This window comes from Pempheris klunzingeri, chromosome 7 (genome assembly GCF_042242105.1).
Source record: "Pempheris klunzingeri isolate RE-2024b chromosome 7, fPemKlu1.hap1, whole genome shotgun sequence".
Taxonomy (NCBI): Eukaryota; Metazoa; Chordata; class Actinopteri; order Acropomatiformes; family Pempheridae; genus Pempheris; species Pempheris klunzingeri.
The window spans coordinates 8543226-8560484 of record NC_092018.1 but is presented as its reverse complement, the minus strand read 5'-3'; the positions used below and the strand labels follow the sequence as shown (position 1 = coordinate 8560484).

At 40.9% G+C, this 17259-nt stretch overlaps 2 protein-coding genes across 2 annotated transcripts; one reads left to right on the top strand and one right to left on the bottom strand.

Annotated features, from left to right (window-relative positions):
* Positions 1-1841: 1841 nt before the first annotated feature.
* c7a (complement component 7a) lies at positions 1842-8009 on the top strand. Its single transcript, XM_070834082.1, has 18 exons — positions 1842-1951; positions 2159-2220; positions 2346-2424; positions 2630-2771; positions 2858-3002; positions 3099-3237; positions 3744-3887; positions 4013-4256; positions 4578-4691; positions 4791-4957; positions 5104-5332; positions 5690-5858; positions 5960-6047; positions 6548-6680; positions 6766-6954; positions 7135-7231; positions 7341-7525; positions 7622-8009. The coding sequence occupies exons 1-18, from the start codon at positions 1946-1948 to the stop codon at positions 7804-7806; spliced, it is 2517 nt and encodes an 838-aa protein (XP_070690183.1). The 5' UTR covers positions 1842-1945; the 3' UTR covers positions 7807-8009.
* Positions 8010-10456: 2447 nt separating this feature from the next.
* rgs7bpa (regulator of G protein signaling 7 binding protein a) lies at positions 10457-16673 on the bottom strand. The gene is made up of 6 exons (XM_070834379.1): positions 16499-16673; positions 15296-15462; positions 12112-12242; positions 11550-11694; positions 11022-11092; positions 10457-10808 (listed from the first exon to the last, which is right to left on the bottom strand). Exons 1-6 carry the CDS (start codon positions 16646-16648, stop codon positions 10717-10719), a joined length of 756 nt encoding a protein of 251 aa, XP_070690480.1. The 5' UTR covers positions 16649-16673; the 3' UTR covers positions 10457-10716.
* Between the last annotated feature and the right edge of the window lie 586 nt (positions 16674-17259).

The window sequence follows — 17259 nt, the reverse complement described above, 5'->3', positions numbered from 1 at the left end:
ACACTGTGCTCAAATAAAAGTTTTCTCCCAGTTTTTATGATTTTCAAAGTCTCTCGAATGATGTAGTTATTTAGACACCTTTTTATATATCGCATATGATACAGAAAATGATATACTCACCCAATGCAATAACAAAGTATACTACTGTGTATTGTTCAATAAAAGGCTCACTTTTCCACTTGCACATCATTGAAGACAGTCAAGTAGAAAATGCCACACAGTTGCTACATTGCTCTAAAATTGCTGTACCTGGAAAATTACCCTGGAATAAGACCTTGAGGAGTCTTCATTCTACTGTGAGTGAAGGGCTGAGATTGTGAGGACAAAGTGTTATTTTTCTTCCCTTTTTTTTGAGTTTGAGATGCCCAGTTTTCTCCATTTCATACATCTGTTACCGATTCAGAAACAGAAAATGCGAAACCTCATTTCCAAACCCTCGTTGCCACTGTAGTAAAAGTAACCTTTTCTTTCTTTTGTAACTCACGTTAAATTGAGCTGTACATTAATTTGGCATCCTAAATGTGTTGGCAGGACAAGATTGTCTCTTACTTATTTCCAGAAATGACTGGCAGCAGGAATCAGTGCTCACTAACAAAACCTTGTCTGCCCTACAGCTGCTGAAAATCATTTCATCTGAACACTCAAACTCAGTTGTATTCCCTCTAGAGCTGCCAGCATGTGATAGATATTCACAGTATGCCCCCCTGTGTGGCTGTGACAGCAGATATATGTCCATAATTAGACAGAGATGTGAACACCACATACAAATATGGGAACACTTCCTCATTAAATAGCAGAAAATCTCAAGAGATGTCTCCCTGCAGATATACTGCTCATTCTCTTGGACTTCTGTCATCCAGCTTCTCTCCCTGCATGTGGAGAATTAGGTAAATTATATTAATTTACTTAAACTAAAACCCATGCTCAACCTTTGGCAATGCGCTAAAACTGTAGCTCCTTTGCAATAAACTATGAAGCCTTGTTGTGGCTATTTTCCTCAAAAGCATTATAAAATTGCCTCTAATTACTTACCATTTCCACAAATGTGCTCAGCCTTGAACCGCATTTCAGCCACAAGGAGGAAATGGTTTTCAAATCTCTATTGCCCTCCAGTGTTTGCTACACTATATCACAGCCCAGTAATCATAGCTGCTGTAGCCAATGTCTGTTTTCATTTTGTGTCTTCTGCTATGTGAGTTTAGGACATTTGAGCTTGAGTTTGACAATCTATGCTCGACCTTGGAAAGCTACCAAAGAATTCTCAACTCGAGGTCCATTTATTCGTTCGTTCTGGGACTTTTTGTCATGTCTCATGTTTTTAATCAGCAGATAGAGTTTACTCATTTAGGGTGGAAATGCATATGTTCAAACTTTCCATTATTCTGAGCACCACTATGAATTTTTGTCCATATTTGCTTAAAGGTTTAGCTTGACGGTTCATTCTTCACCTTTCAAACAGCCCCAACTTTCATGCCAGTGTGGACGAGAGGTACTAGAGGCGAAGCAGCAAAATAGAGTTCAGACAGGCTTATTAGATGTTCAACAGGGTCCTGATGCTGTGAGCGATAGCATATATTATTTATGGCGCACCTAAAGGGAACACAGCAGTAATTAGTGCTGTTAGTTCCCTGCTATGACAAGTGAAAATGTCTGCTGTGAAAGAGCTCTATTAGCTCAATAATAGATGTGACAGTATGTCAGGAGAAGTAGAGCAGACGGAGAGCCTCACTCCAAGAGGAATTTTTGCTTTTGGTTTCACAATGATCCTCTGGCGGAGCTGTTTGGCAGGAGTTGCCATGAAAATAGTTTTCTTTTTTGTTCCCTCCCTCAAACCAGATGAGCTCCATGGGATGTCCTTCCAAGAGTTTGTCTCACAAACAACAGGAAAACTTAGTATAAATAACTGCCCCTTTTACACTCCTCTGTTTGCTGCTCCTCGCTCACCATGAAGGTAAGTAGATTTTATTGTCAATAACAGGGAAATTACAAACACATTTTTCGGTTTTCTGCAAAACATTTGATATACGGTGTAACTGAGATCTCATTTCAGTTAGAATATTTTTACATTTACTTTGTGTCCTCAGTTTACAACTGACTCCCCTTCTTCTTCTCTTCTCCTATCTTCTTCTCTTTCCTCTTTTTTTCTTCTCATCTTCAGAGCATCACGCACCTCTTTTTAGCAGTCTCGCTATGGCTGCCACTCCTGTTTACTCGTAAAGGGTAAATCTGTTTCCTTTACTGTTTCCATATTAAAAGCATAACATTGTACATGACACAAATATGCAATGATTATTCTGTTTCATTTGTTGATTATTATCATATTTGATTTAAATTTCATTTCCAAGGTTTTGTGATCAGAGAGTTCATTGCCAGTGGGGGTCTTTTGGTGACTGGTCAGAATGTGATGGCTGCACCAAGTTACAGGTCAGGAGGATTTGCTGATCAACAAATATTTTATATAATTTCATAAAATACTTTAACTTGGTTTTTTCAACCATATAATCTTGCTTGAACTGAGACCAGTTCTAGTATTGACTTGTGCACTTTTCTGTTTAGGTAATGATTAGCATAACTTTTTTGTTACCACTATTATTTTCACACTTCTCTGTCACATTGTGCTATGTTACAGACAAGAAGCCGGTCCATGGCTGTCTACACTCAGTTTGGAGGGAACCCCTGCGAGGGAGAGCGGGCTGAGACCAGGCCTTGTGAAACCACACAAGGTTGCCCTCTAGAGGATGGATGTGGAGACAGGTTTCGCTGTCGATCGGGTTAGGAATAAAACTCTGTTTGCTAAAATAATCATAAATAATTAAAGAATAATTATATAGCGGTCTCTCTGTTGTTTGTCCCTCAGGGAAGTGTGTTAGCCAGTCTCTGGTGTGTAATGGCGATCAGGACTGCGAGGAGGACGGACATGACGAACATGGCTGTGACATTAAAGAATACAATGAATGCACAAAATCAGCTCTTCCACCTAATATTGAACTCATAGGACTCGGGTAAGTGACAAATCTATTGGCTTTTGTGCACCAATATAAGCACAAACAAGCCAGTACCATATGCTTACCAGTGGGACACTTTTAACGCTTCTGTAGGTTTGATATGGTGTCAGGGAAGCGGAAGGCCAGTGTCATCAACACAAAGAGCTTTGGGGGACAGTGTCGGACCATCTACAGCGGCGTCCATAGCACCATCTACAGACTGCCCCTTAGTACCACTCAGTATAGCTTTATGGTTGGCAATTCTGGAAACACCTAAAATTGCGATTAATACTTCTCCTGGTCACTTAATACTGTAAAGGTAGCCTGTGGAGGTTAGATTGTTTTAGATCTCAAAATGCAAATCAGTAATGTGGAACTGTGTGTATTCACAGCCTGCATAAGCATGAGGCTTACTTATTCAGATAAGATGAACAGATACAATTACATGTTAATTCTAGGCATAAAGGGGGGTAAATCTGAAGGTATAACAATGCTACCTTTGTCCATGCTACTTAAAGAGGATAATAATTACTCTCACAAACACTTTTCCCATCATAGTTTCTTTTAAATCTGTTGACTGATCAGGACAATCTTGTGGTGTGTATGTAGGTTCTTTTTTGACTGATGGAAAACTTTACTCATTACTCGTCAGCACCACCAGTGGTGAAAAACTCCACAGGGTACCTTTAAAGGTTCAGCATTTCAGTTTAGTGCACATTGATTTCAGACATTGCATTGCTAAACCTGTGTTGTTCTCAGGTTAAAGCTCAGAATGACTTCAGTGATGAAACATACAAAAGTAAATGGCACTATGCAAAGGACATAGTCAACAGACAGAAGGTGTCCGGGACCACGACAGGATATCGCAACTACAATTTTCGCGAGACGGATGACAGGAGTCAGGTGTGTAGGAACCTGAAATGCTGTCACTGCATCTTTAACAGCAAATCCCAGTGACAGTGCATCTCATTTTGAAAAGAAACAATCAAATGATAACATTAAACTTGCTTTCACTTGACTTCTTCCAGACCCATAAACTTTTGGTCCTAAAGAATGACATAGAGGTAGCTCAGTTCCAGAGCAACTCTCCTCAGTACGTCCCAATATCTGAAGAGTTTTGGAAGGCGCTGGCCAGACTCCCTTCAGTCTATGACTACGCTGCCTACAGGAAGGTTTTGGAGAGGTTTGGAACACATTACCTGTCTGAGGGAAACCTTGGAGGCTCCTTGAAAATCATTGCCAGCATTGATGAAGAGACTGAAAATCAGATGGGTAAGGATTCACAAATCATCATGGCAGGCCGAAATCAAAGAATGGCAGCTGACGGGTTCAGCTTGTCCTGGTTTTAAGAAACTTTAAAACTTACGATGGAGCATGTAGGGAGCAAAGCACCTTTTTCTCACATTCATGGTGATTCACATTCATATTTCTTCTAAGGGCGGTGGCTGCGTTTTTGTCATAAGAAATATTATGTGTAAAATTAACAGCACAAAAATAGAATTAGTCCATGTTGCTCACCATTGACATACCACAGCTAAGCTGAAGCTAAATGTCAGATGCTAAAATGTTGTTTTCTTCTCCATTCTTTTCAAGTCAGTAAAAGCCTGCAGTTTAATGAATGTGACAGGACTCAACGTTGGATTCTTATGTTCCCCATCACCTCTGTGACCTGCAGAAGTGGTCAAGATCAAAACACAAAATTCAGGGGTACAGCTTTGATGATTCTACAAACTACCAGAACCTATCAAAGCATTTGAAATTTCTGAATCTCTCTGTCATCCATTTCTGAAAACCCTTTTAAATAAGGTGATGCCAGGAGGAATCAGTTGAAAACAGTGGATGTGGAGGGAGGAGGCGTCGCACATACCGCAGCCCTGAAGATCATGCAGCTCACTGAGCCAGACAAGAACTGGGAAAAGTACTCTAACTGGGCTGAATCTGTTCAATCATTTCCAAATGTCATTAAACAAAAGGTGAGGGAAAGTAAAATATGTTCTCTGTACTTTAAAAGCATGAACGTAATGCTTGATTCAGTTTAAATGCACTTCAGTTTGGCATTTTATCAAGAAACGCCACCACGTCCCATCTCCCTTCACTTTGCCAACTCTTGTTTCGGCAGCTGAGGCCTCTCTCAGAGCTGGTTAAGGAGGTTCAGTGTGCCGGGCTGAAGAAGCTCTACCTTCGCAGGGCCACAGAGCAGTATCTTGCTGAGAGCGACTCCTGCCACTGCCGGCCCTGCAGCAATAATGGTGTGGTCGTCAAGGATGGAGATGAGTGCAAATGCATCTGTAAGCTTGGCACATCGGGACTGGCCTGTGAGAAGGGAACTGAAGTAGAGGGTCAGCAGGGTAATTGTTTCTTTACGGATTGGTCTTGGTGAAGGTGGTTTTGCGATATTTTTAAAAGAGTCATTTAATTAATAATGAATAATCTCATTGAATGGGAATTAGATTTGAAGATGGACACCCTATAACAGCCTACATATAAAGCTGCTGTATGATTATGCTTGGTTATGTCTAAATGTGTAAATTGTTTAAATGAAGTTTCCTTAAGCCACTTGGTGGGCGTATGGTTTAATAGTAATTTTTTGCTTTTATTGGGCTAAATACAGTACTGAAGTAACATCTTACTGGATAATATCACATGTACTGTAATGTATTCCTCACTTTCTCCCTCTTTCTTCCTTTGTATATCTACTCATTAAGGAGTGATCCACGGTAGTTGGGCCTGCTGGTCTGCCTGGTCATCATGCTCTGGGGGTCGAAGGTCAAGAAGTCGTTCCTGCTCTAATCCTGTTCCTCAGAACGGGGATGGCTGTGTTGGAGAACCAGCTGAGACATCTGACTGTGAAGACCAAGAGCTGCAACACTTAAAGTCAGTGAGAGCAGTTTTCGCCACCAGTCACTGAGAAACTTTCACACAGATTCTCATCAATATGCAGCTATACAACAACCTATTTTTATCTGTTTCTCCAGATCCATGGAGCCTCAGTGCTTTGACCAAACACTCTCACCAGCTCAGAAGTGTGGAACCCCGCCTGCTCTAATCAATGGCTACATCCTGGTAAAGATAAAGCCAGACTTGAATTTACTGTGTTTTGTGGAACAATTTATTGCAAATATTTAACATTTTTGTAATTATACTAATTACACATTTTCCAATATTGTGTCAGTGCATCAGTAAGCCTAATTTACCAAAAGAATACACACCCAGATTTTGAAATGGAGAAATGTAATTTGGTAAACCTAATAAAGTATATTCTAAAGCACATTTGAGACCCAACATGGCACTAATGTGGGAGATGTTTTTGTGCATGGGTATAGACATTAATGATCAATATTTGCATTCAAAGCTTTAAAAAGCTACTTTGTACAACAGGGCTATGCTATGAAATGTTTAATGTGTCTCATGTGAAGTGACATGAGCCTGGCATAATGGCATTGGGTCGCATTTGTCATTCATATTTCAGTCTCCATTCAGTCTCCTATTCAAGAGGTTTCTGTACAAATGTCAGAACTAAAATATGAAACTTAAGTTCATTTTTGTCACTACTTGCTCCACAGGACCCTAAAGACATTTACCTTGTGGGCAGCAAGGTTGAATACAGCTGCACAGCAGGCTACCATCTTATTGGTCTCAGCATCCTAGAATGCACTGCTAATCAAACCTGGTCTGCCAGCCTTGGACTGTGCAAAGGTGAGCATGTCTACTTCAAGTTTAACATTTAGAAGCACAATGAATTGCGGCGCTACTTTGTTAAAGTCCAACTTTTTTCTCCCAGTCTCAAGGTGCATGATTAAGTCCCTCGCTGATGATGTCATAGCCTCTCCCTTGAAGCAGGGCTATGACATAGGGGAGACAGTCACCTTGTCCTGTCCAGCGGGGATGCAGCTAGTAGGGGAAGCAGCGATTATTTGTAACCCCAGTCTGCATTTTTCACCAGATCCAGCGGAAATCAAATGCAGCCCAAGTAAATTTTACTTCACATAAATGATCTGCGGAACTGCTGTGTAACATGATGCGCAGCATTTGTACCCTACATTCATATTCTCATGCATTACTGTATCATGCAGTATGTTTTTATTATCATTGCATGCATGGATATTAGTCCATTAGCATTGTGGAAGAATGATTTCTGTGTATCCCACAGTTGTTATGGCACAAAGCATCTCTCCCTTGGTGCAATGTAAACCGTGGGAGAAGTCTTCCAGAGGAAGATGTGTTTGCAAAATGCCCTTTGAGTGCACGTATGTTTACTCTGCAAATCAGTAATAGGACCTTTTCAAATTGGACTGAGTGGATTGATTTTCTTGTTCTTATGGTTGCTGTGGTTTTTTGTTTTGTTTTTGTCACCAGTTCGTCTTTGGAGATTTGCACCACTATTCCTGAGAGCGGAAAATCAGCCCTTCTGAATGTGTGCAAAATGCATGCGCTGCAGTGTATGGGAAAGATCATGATGATAGCAGAGGACAGCACCTGCAAGTGGCCAGCGCGCAAAACAGCAGGCTGCACTAAGTGTCACATATGGGAGACCTGTGACGGTATGGAGGGACGCCCAAGCTTGCAAACAAGCCACGATACTGTACAAAATGTACAATTTGTTACTCATGTCATTTGTCGACAAACCATTCTTTCAGATCAAACCAACGAGTGCCGCTGTAGGGGCTCTGCAGACTGCTTGACCCCAGGATTAAATGTGTGTGTCCATGTTGGGGAGGATGCGACTGCAGCTAATCAGACCATGAGCGAGTGTGAAGCAGGACTTCAGCGATGTAAAGGAGAAAAGGTGTCAGTTGTCAGTATCCTGCCTTGCACTTCCTGAGGATGCAGGAGGAGGGTTTGACTTTGTGAGCTTCTATCTCTGCTTTCCATTACACATTAATCCTGCATAACTCTCTCCTTGTATTTTTCCAGTGAATTAGTATTGTATCAAGTGTCACTGCTTCAACACATGCACACTGTAGCACCTTTATAATACTATGATGTAAAACTGTATTAAAACAAGAAATAAACAGCAAAATATCAGCCGTGTAGAATTTATGTTCATTATTGTATTTAATCTGATGACAGATGTGCCCCAAAACTAATTACGTGCAGATGTAATTATTACAAAGAGATTGGTGGAGTGGTTGATTTTCTTAATTGTTGCATACACGATACACTCCATAAAGTAAGTCTGGATTTTGAAGTAAATGTGAATGTCCCTCGAGATAATGTTTGAAAATCTGTGCTCTGGACTGATATGGTCTATTTCAAAAGATGTCTTGCACTTTCTAAACCAGACAGTGCTCAGCCTGCCAAGCAAACCCCTGCTGACAGTCTATTCCTGCCTCTGGCTCGCTGCCCTCTCATGGTGTGAGTGCATGTATGCGTGTGTGTCTGAACCTGCTTGTGAAACTGTGTGAAGACACCAGCTACTTTATGTCTCCTCTTAACACCGAAATGCTTATTGTCAGGCAGATGTGCATCTCTCAGTTCCACCGTGTTGTACAGAAAGGCTAGTGGGTGAGAGGAAGATGCTAAAAAAGCTCGAGAGTTGTTTGCGTCAGAGAATGGTCAGGCATGTACGGACAGGCTATCACACCCTATAAGCTCTGAACCTCATTGAATCCAAGGATCTCAAAATAGGTATAGACAGGTGACAAAATGGAAGGAAAAAACACAGCATTAGTAACGTGTTGGGCCAGAGGAGCTTCAGTACTTCTTTACATGAACCTTTCAATTTTGTATACCTGAATAGGAGGGTTGCACACCTTTCTTTCAAAAGATATTCCCTCATTTGGTATTTTGATGATGGTGGTCAATCAAAACCTTCAAAAGCTGTTCAATGTTGAGAGTCAATGCAGCCCAAGCCATAGCATTTCGATTTTTTCTTTTAATTTGTAACACATCTTCCATTCTGCAAAAGCTTTTCTGTCAGTCTAAAAATGTCACTGTTAATGTCACTAAAGAGGTTGCCATTATTTTGTAATATAAATGTTTTACATATAAAACCACAATAATATGCATTTAATTGTGCCTATGCTGCTCCAGTGTGTGGGGCACTGTGTATCCATGCATGTGTCAGTTTGTCAAAGAGCACACGTTCATGCTCATGTTCACATCCGCAGGCAATTTAGAGTTTTTAGTTCATCTAACTTACGTGCCTAAATTATGATAAAGAGTGTAAATGTACAATTTTTGGATCAAGGATTTATTGAATAAATCATGTCAGCCTCTGTTCACTGCACACTAAGGAAGTTTTCAATTTACTGATATAAATACATTTCATTCCAAATGCAGCTGACCAGCACGTCTGAGGTCTTGGGATAATCATTCTCTCTCTGTTTCTTTTTCACTTTATTTTTCTGAACCTTGGTACAGTATGAACAATAGCTTTTTCTTATGGACTTGCTTAAAGATTGTCCGGCTTTTCTGTCTCTCCCCCTCTGTATCTCCATTTCTCTTTCTCCCGCTCAAACTCTCACAGATGAGAACGTTTACTCTACAAACTGGCTTAACAGTGGCACAATCCACAGCAAACCAGAGGAAATACAGCAGCAAAACATGAATTCATAATTTGCAATCATTCACATAACCTGAAATCACCTAAAATGCAATCAACCTATTAAATTAACTCAGTTCGATGCACAGTTTGATTTTAACCAGATCCCAAACACCAGAAGTGTCACACGAGTTTGTCTTTTTTGGTAGTTTGTCTCCACCCAGTGGATATATAAGTGGGTTACATGCAAACAAAAAACAAAAAACAGACTACTTGATCAGTTTCAATAACAAAAGTTTTATTAACAATGTAAAATGACCTTTATCATCTTCGACTACCGTACCATCACCGTGCCCTAAACACTGATCACTATCAATTATAAGCCAGACCCATGCTGCCTGTCCTCTGCCTGCACTGACTGCAGCAGACAGAGGCAGACCCTCCCCGCTTATAACAACCAACAGATTCTTTGCAAACCAACTCCAACTTTGAAAATAATTCAGAGAGCATTGCGTAAAGAGTATGTGTATATACAAGTCTAATGTCTCAATTTATAGATAGATATTGTGTGCAAAGAAGTTTTCTTTTTGAGTATTGTATCATATATTCCATTTTGAAGCTGGAAAGTTAAAGTTGGGTACAGGTTCTTGGTTTATGGAAGACTAAATTAAGTACATTAAGAAGAAAAAACAGCAAGAAACAGAAAACAGAGACTGTAATACACAACAAACTTACTCTGCACAAACCTGTCATCTCAGCTTAGACAGACAAATGTATAACTTGGTCTTTGCAAGTGTCATCCTCAAATATTTCGGATGGCCGTCTATTCAGTTATCACATTATTTCTGACAAAAACAGACAATTATATTCCCTTTTTTAACGTGAATCCTCATTTCATTCACTCAGGTTTGCGGAAGTAATTGAACAATGACATTATTTCAAATGACCTCTCATTCTCTTTTACAGCGGACAAGCAGATATCTGACTTCATTTACCAAAAAAGGGAAAATTTGTTGCAAAATATCTTAAAATATATGTTCATGACTTTTGTTTTCATTACATACATTGCAGTTACAATTCTTATTTGTATTACAAAATAAAATTATAAAATGGGCAGCCTTTAAAAAAAAGAGAAAGGGACAATTTATTTGAAAATGGCAGTAATAGATTGGTGGGAGACACAATTGGTGAAGGACAGTGGGTAATGGTGTCTTTGTTGCTGCCTCCTACCCACGAAGGCGGGGCCCCTTAGCTGGTTACCAGGCAACAGAGCCCAAAGAACCGCCTCTTCCTCTGTCGGACCAGTGGGTAGGGAGTCAGGTTCAGCAAACTGCTGTCATCTGGGCACAAGAACATACAAGGCCATTGACACTTTTGCGAGTTTTAACAATAGCACAGCGTTTTTTCAAGTCACAATCACTCTTTATCCCAATGAATATTTTCAACTTTTTGACTATAAAAGATTTTTAAAGTGTCACTATGAGGCTGAGGTGTGTCTGGATACACGTACATAAGAGGTCGAAGGTAAATGAAGTGTTCACTTTCTATCTTACCTTGGTTCTTCAATGGTAAAGGCATTGTCTCCCTGAGTTTACTGAGAAGGTTCTTCATCTCCCTCATGTCCCTGCAATAACACAAATAAGGGCTTTCATGTAGTGTATGTGTAGCATCTATAACAGAATATATTTTCACACACAAACATCATGCCCACAACTTTAGTGTCATCTAAAATTATAACAAAAAATATATATCGTATTTTGCTTTTCTGCTCTGTAGTACACTAATTCTAATGATTTCAGAAAAAACATGTACAATTTTCTTCATAAAGAAATACGTCTTCATAAAAAAACTTTTACAATTCCAGCAGTAAATTATTAATTATTACAATATTAGAGAGGCTAAAAGTGGAACATTTTAGGTGGAGGATGCGGTGAGACAATGTTTTAATTGTTACTATACATAATGTTAATATATATATAATGTTTTTTTTCAGTCCTTTGTGTTATTGTAATATAACACGTAAAATTACTTACACCATAACACACACACACACACACTACAACACTTTTTTGTCTACCTACTTTTCTATGTTTTCTATGTCAGTGGCCACCAGCCAGCAGAGCTGAGGACAGTCAGTGGGAGAGGAGGAGGTGTCCTCCAGGATTGGGATGTCTGAGCTCTCCTCCATCTTACTGTCGCCCCCAGGAAGTCCACAGGAATCCTTACCTGGATCACACACACAGCAGCTCACCTTTAACATGTGTCACCAATAAACATATGGAAAAACAGGTGAAAAATCTAGAATTATCTAGAATAATTACCTGTCATATCACATGATCATTGTAAACTTCATTAAAAAATATCACTTTATATTTGGTCATTTACATTCAGGATTGTTGATCACGTTTTTCAATCTGGATCAAAAATTGTGGTAGAAAGCAGTCAATGAATAATTACATCTGTGAATATATTTCAGTGTTGTGTCTTCTGACAGGTTTTCTTGCTTTTTTCAATCAATTAAACTTTTAATAACGAGAAACAAATCATGCTGCATATAAACTAGCACACATATGTTAACTCATACCTACACACAAACTCTATAGTTTGTACAAAGCTACGCCACGAGGCGTGTTCGTGTATTACCCTTCCTGTGGAGCTGCAGGGAGCCCAGCAAGCACACAGATTTGAGCATCTCAGTGATGTACATCTCCAGACAGCACTGCAGCTGGATGAAGAGCCTACAGATCTCAGGGTGGATTTCCCCGTCCTCTGGCCTGAAATGGCACATAGATGGAACATAACAAGGTTACTGGCTAGCTGGAACTTGTTGAACTCTGTATACAATGACCAACTTCATGGATAAAAATGAAAATTACTGTTCTGTTTTTTACACCGTGTCTGTGTAAAGGTTAATAGTGGTAGACTGATGAGTTTTGCCTTGTTGAGCTCAGTTACTTGATATGTATGAGCTATCACGGGCTGGAACATTAATAGCACCTCCTCTCTAAAGACTGAGATCATTGTTCAGCATATAACTTTGAAACTGCACTCAGTGATATGAAAAAAATAAACTGGGTAACAAGCAAGAAAGTAAAATAGTAAAAGACAGTATAACAATTAGTAAAGTAAAAAATCAAAAACAGGAAATTTTGCTTAACTTAATTATTCCTTAAATATGACCTTATCATATGTTAGATATTTGGTTCACTGAGTAGTTGATTTGTCTTAGTCTAAAGACAGTTATTGTTGTTTGAGCTGACAAAGAGTGCAGTATATGTTAGAGGAATATGATCACTTATATAGCTAAGATAGCAAAAGCAGTACTTTTGTATAATATTTACATTTTTAGGCGTGCACATCTTCAACGCCCCATCATTAACAGTCAACCAGAAATGCCAAATGTCACTAAGATGCTTTTATTTTGAAATGTCATAACTTTTAACAAATATAAAGAGTGGCCCCGGTAATACTGATGCATTAATGACAAGCAAGTAGGAGTAATCTGCTTGTTTAGATCCGGTTCTGTTGCTTTGTGTCTGCAGTAGACAAGGTCAAAAACGCTACTGGCTGGATTTTGCTTGGTTATTATTGAGCCAGTGTGTGTCCACATTTCTGGTTTGTTTAACAGTCTGAGAATATGTAAATAAACTGTAATGCACAAGTTCAAACATAAAAATCCCATTTGAGTATTTTTTTATTTACCCTGAGCTGATCACTAGCTTTTATGAGACACCACAGCAGCTTCACAACCATATAAATCAGGTGTTTAAGGGGAAACTACAGCAGGTGATATTCAGTGGGTGTGATATCACATGGGAAAGTGATAGTGATGAAAGGCGTGAAACTTGCACCTGGTACGAACATCTCTCACACATATCATGCTGTAGCGTTCCCCTCTTCTAACAGCAAGCCTCTTCTTCCCATCCTTGTTTTGTCACAGTGCTGCCTTCTACAGTACTGTTGCTAAAGCACAGCTGTCCTCAATGCTATCCTGCTTATCAGCTTTCCTCTAGCACATCAGAGAGGCCCCGCATCACTCAAACCATTCAGACACACTGGCTTTATTTGATTAAAGGGGAATGACCTGTGCTGTCTACTTCGAGCTCTGTGTCTCTTGTAGCACAGATGGACATTGAAATGGCCTGGAGAGCTTTTAGAAAAGGAGCTTGAAATATGTGCTGATGATGATTATGACAATGATTTTGATGCTGTCATTGGTGAGAATGTTTTCTAAAGCTGCTGCTCCGCTTTTACTTCTATAGCAGCAGCAGCAGCAGCACGAAATTCAAGCACAGGACTATAATGGATGGTACTTGTTGTCTTGGAGAGACAGGTATAGCCTAAGTGTATCCAGCTGTATAATTAGAATCCATATATTGGAATAAGAATAGTGGAGAGCACAAACTCCGTAAACTGCACTGTCTCTCGAAATATTTAAATGAGCTGTTATTAAAACCTTGCAATGAAAAGCAATTGAGATGGCCCTGTTTAATGGCTGTTGTATGATTCATGCCTCTGCGTGAAAGGAAACAAGCAGAAGACATGTTTACTGGCTAAGCATATGAGTGTGTCACGCATGTGCGGTTCAAACTCCCGTGCATTAAATGTGCAAATTTTGTCATGCATGTAACAGAGAGTGAAGGATATGCATTCTTAAATCACTGCGAAATATAGCACGTGGATTAATTATTGAGTCAGGAAAAAGGTTACAAAGCAGAAACAAGTACAGCTAAAATTGTCCTTGTAAAAAAAAAAAATTTAAATTTAAAATGTTAAATGGGAGAGCAGTCGTTTCCAACAAATGTGTATACCAGTTGTAAGGAGTAATATGGGCTGTAGCTACAGTGAACCTGATGCTGTTATTGTTCCAACGGTGCTCAGGCTTTGGCAAGCAGATAGCACTGCAGACATCCTCCAAATCTCTCTCACCACTGGCTTCAGTCTGTCCGATTGTTATTTAAGTAAGTCTGAGAGTGCCAAGTCAGCTGGCGTCTTAGCCTCACTCAGGACCTTCAAATCCCAAGCCTCACTTTGCCCTTCTTCCACTGGCACCAATGTGGACTAGATGTTGTACTAAATGGAGGGTGCAGGCCAAGTCAACAGGCTTTTTCCCCACCTTCAACCCAAACTTCTGTCATAAACAAACTATTTCTTAACACGGATGATTCAGCAGATTCGAATCTAATCACTTTGCGCTGACTATTTCACTATGCTGTCATTTGCTTTTGATGAAAGAAACGCCCCCAAAGATTTGGATTCTCATAAACATTCTGCACTCTAAAAAAACAATAACATCCATTGTTGAAAACCGCACATGAATCTAAATGTTCAAATGACCATAAGTGAGACACAACCACTCCCGCAATACATTAAAGGCAACAATGCAAAAGTCATTGGCTGCACATTATCTCAGATATTCATCCTGGGAAGCATTCCACTTCATGCATTAACGTTTTAGGCCCGGCTAATGGGAAGTGGTCAGTTACAGCGTGTTGTTGTGATTGCTTCCTGGTGTAGCTGCCCCACCACCAATTAGAGACAACGTGGTTTTTTAAAAGCTGATCTCGTGTTCTGTTTCACCAAACTCTTTCACCACTTCAAGCCCACATTCGTGGCGCAGACACTTGGATACGTCCTTTGAAGTGTGGAAGAGCAGGCTTTAGTACCCAAAATGGAAATGCTTGTGCAAATTAGAGACATACTTTGGTTAAAAAAAAAAAAAAAAAAAAGAGCTACTTCACAGCTTTGGGCGCAGCAGTATTGCAGAGCGCCCCATTTGGTGCGGTTCCCATTTTCAGCACCATGGACAGCGTCTGTGCCAACTCACCCCGATATCAAGGAGAGACTGTGGTGCGCCGCTCTCGCCATCTCGCAGCCTTTAGTTCGGGTCTTCAGCATTTCGGCCCGTAGAGAAGGACAGTCCACAGTGATTTCGCCAATGGAGATGACCAGTTCACGGTACAGAGCCACAAGTGTATTGAATTCTTGGACGATCTGTGTTACAATGACATGATAAAAAAAAACATCACACAAAGTGCAGTGACCTACAGTCGAGGAAGCACCACACAGACACAACACACGACATTTGCTGGAATAAAGCTCCCAGTTCTGTGCATTGCGGTGGAAAAGCTTTTATCCTCGGCCAGCGTATTGACATGTCAACATGAAAACGTGTCAAGCCAAGACGGAAATACTGAGCAGCACTCTATCCAGCCTTACTATTGTTTCCTCCGCACACACTGGGGACAAATAATGTGCCAGTGCAGGTGCATGGTGGTGTGCTTCAATGGAAGTAGTATTTCAAAAATTGCAACCTTGCACATATGCGGTCACACAGGCCATCGGATCTCAGAGAGAAACATGTGATTAAGCAAAAAAAAAAAGTGAAGCATTGCCATTAAAATTATCCGCAAAGTCAGAGTGCACGATGAATGAATTGATTTTCTTTCATTGACGGGGTCCCATTATGCTAAGTTTGCTTGTTTGCACATCGGAGCTTGAGATTGGGGCACAAACATTTCGCTCATTTTGTGCAACTCCTGCATAGCACCCTGCTGTACTCCTTTACACGAACAGCGAGGCTCCATGACGTTCACTGATGTATGAAAGGGTGAAGCAGGCTGCACATATGATCATTCCTGCCAGCATCTATCAAAACACGGGACCTCCGTGCCACGGTCACGAACACCTCCGCGGATGATCTTGTAATTCGGGCAATTTTGAAATCAGCCTAAAAATCACCAGCAGCTTTACACACTCCAAATGCAAATCACACAGTCAATCTGCACACGGAGATGATCTGTTAGGCTGCACTGCCGACAAAGCAATGCAAATGCATACAGCTATTTTTAGGCTCCCAGACCGGGTTACAGTCTTTTTTTTTTTTTTTTTTGCAGCTATTAACAGCTGTCGCTTGTGCATCCTGCATGCACGGGATAGCCGATCGTCCTAGAACAAAGAAAGGTTGGGATAATAACATAGCACTCTTTATTAGAGGCACCATGCAGGCATTGACGTGTCGCAAACCTACCATTCTGCAGTCGGCCACTGCGCGCTGGGCTTTGCGGGTACTTTCGGTGCTCTCCCTCCTCTGTGGGTCTCGGTAAGGAGGCTTGCCGATCTGGAAGATGTTCCCGGCGGATCTGGGGCGGTTTTTGCGCCCATTCGATGCAGAACTCATGCATACACATCCACTAATAAAACAGCCCTAATACAGAACGATTTTGTCCTATTTCCCCCCCTCAAACTCCACCACGCTCTCTCTTCCTGCCTCACCACCCTGCACCTCACTGTTCACCTTATTCTCTCCTCCGCTCACGCTCAATTCACCTTCGCCAACTACTGGCTGGGTTGTACCTCGATTGTAGTTATTGCTCTGTCTATCTCTCACGTTCCTCCCCTCTAGAGTGGGAGACGGAGCAAATATTTTCCTAGACGAGCCTCAGAGCGCAGGAAAAGTACCGGATGAGCGCCTGCGACTCCTCTCCGCATTGCCTCGACTGCGACGGGGCGCAAGTCACCTTCACTCCAGCAGCACACGGTGCACAGTGAAGACTTCACACCCAACCCGGAGTCCAGCTAGCTGAGGTGTCTCCTCTGACGCACCGATGTCGGAAGGAGACGATCGCATTCACGGATATTCTCCAAATGCAACCATTTTTTATGATTGCGCGTTTCCATTAAGCACCAATAAGACGGGCGATAACGATCTTTCTCTCTCAGCTCAACCTCCTTATAGAGACGAAAACACGCTGCCGACGTCCCAGCTGACAATTTCACAGCGCACAGCCG

Excerpts from the sequence above, each read along its gene's own strand:
- rgs7bpa (XM_070834379.1), bottom strand. The coding sequence starts at position 16,648 with ATGAGTTCTGCATCGAATGGGCGCAAAAACCGCCCCAGATCCGCCGGG. Across the intron at positions 12,243-15,295 it reads AGTCTCTCCTTGATATCGGG|GCCAGAGGACGGGGAAATCC; the intron begins GTGAGTTGGCAC and ends GTGCCATTTCAG. Across the intron at positions 11,093-11,549 it reads GACATAGAAAACATAGAAAA|GGACATGAGGGAGATGAAGA; the intron begins GTAGGTAGACAA and ends GTGTTATTGCAG.
- c7a (XM_070834082.1), top strand. Across the intron at positions 3,003-3,098 it reads ATTGAACTCATAGGACTCGG|GTTTGATATGGTGTCAGGGA; the intron begins GTAAGTGACAAA and ends ACGCTTCTGTAG. Across the intron at positions 7,232-7,340 it reads AAAATGCCCTTTGAGTGCAC|TTCGTCTTTGGAGATTTGCA; the intron begins GTATGTTTACTC and ends TTTTGTCACCAG.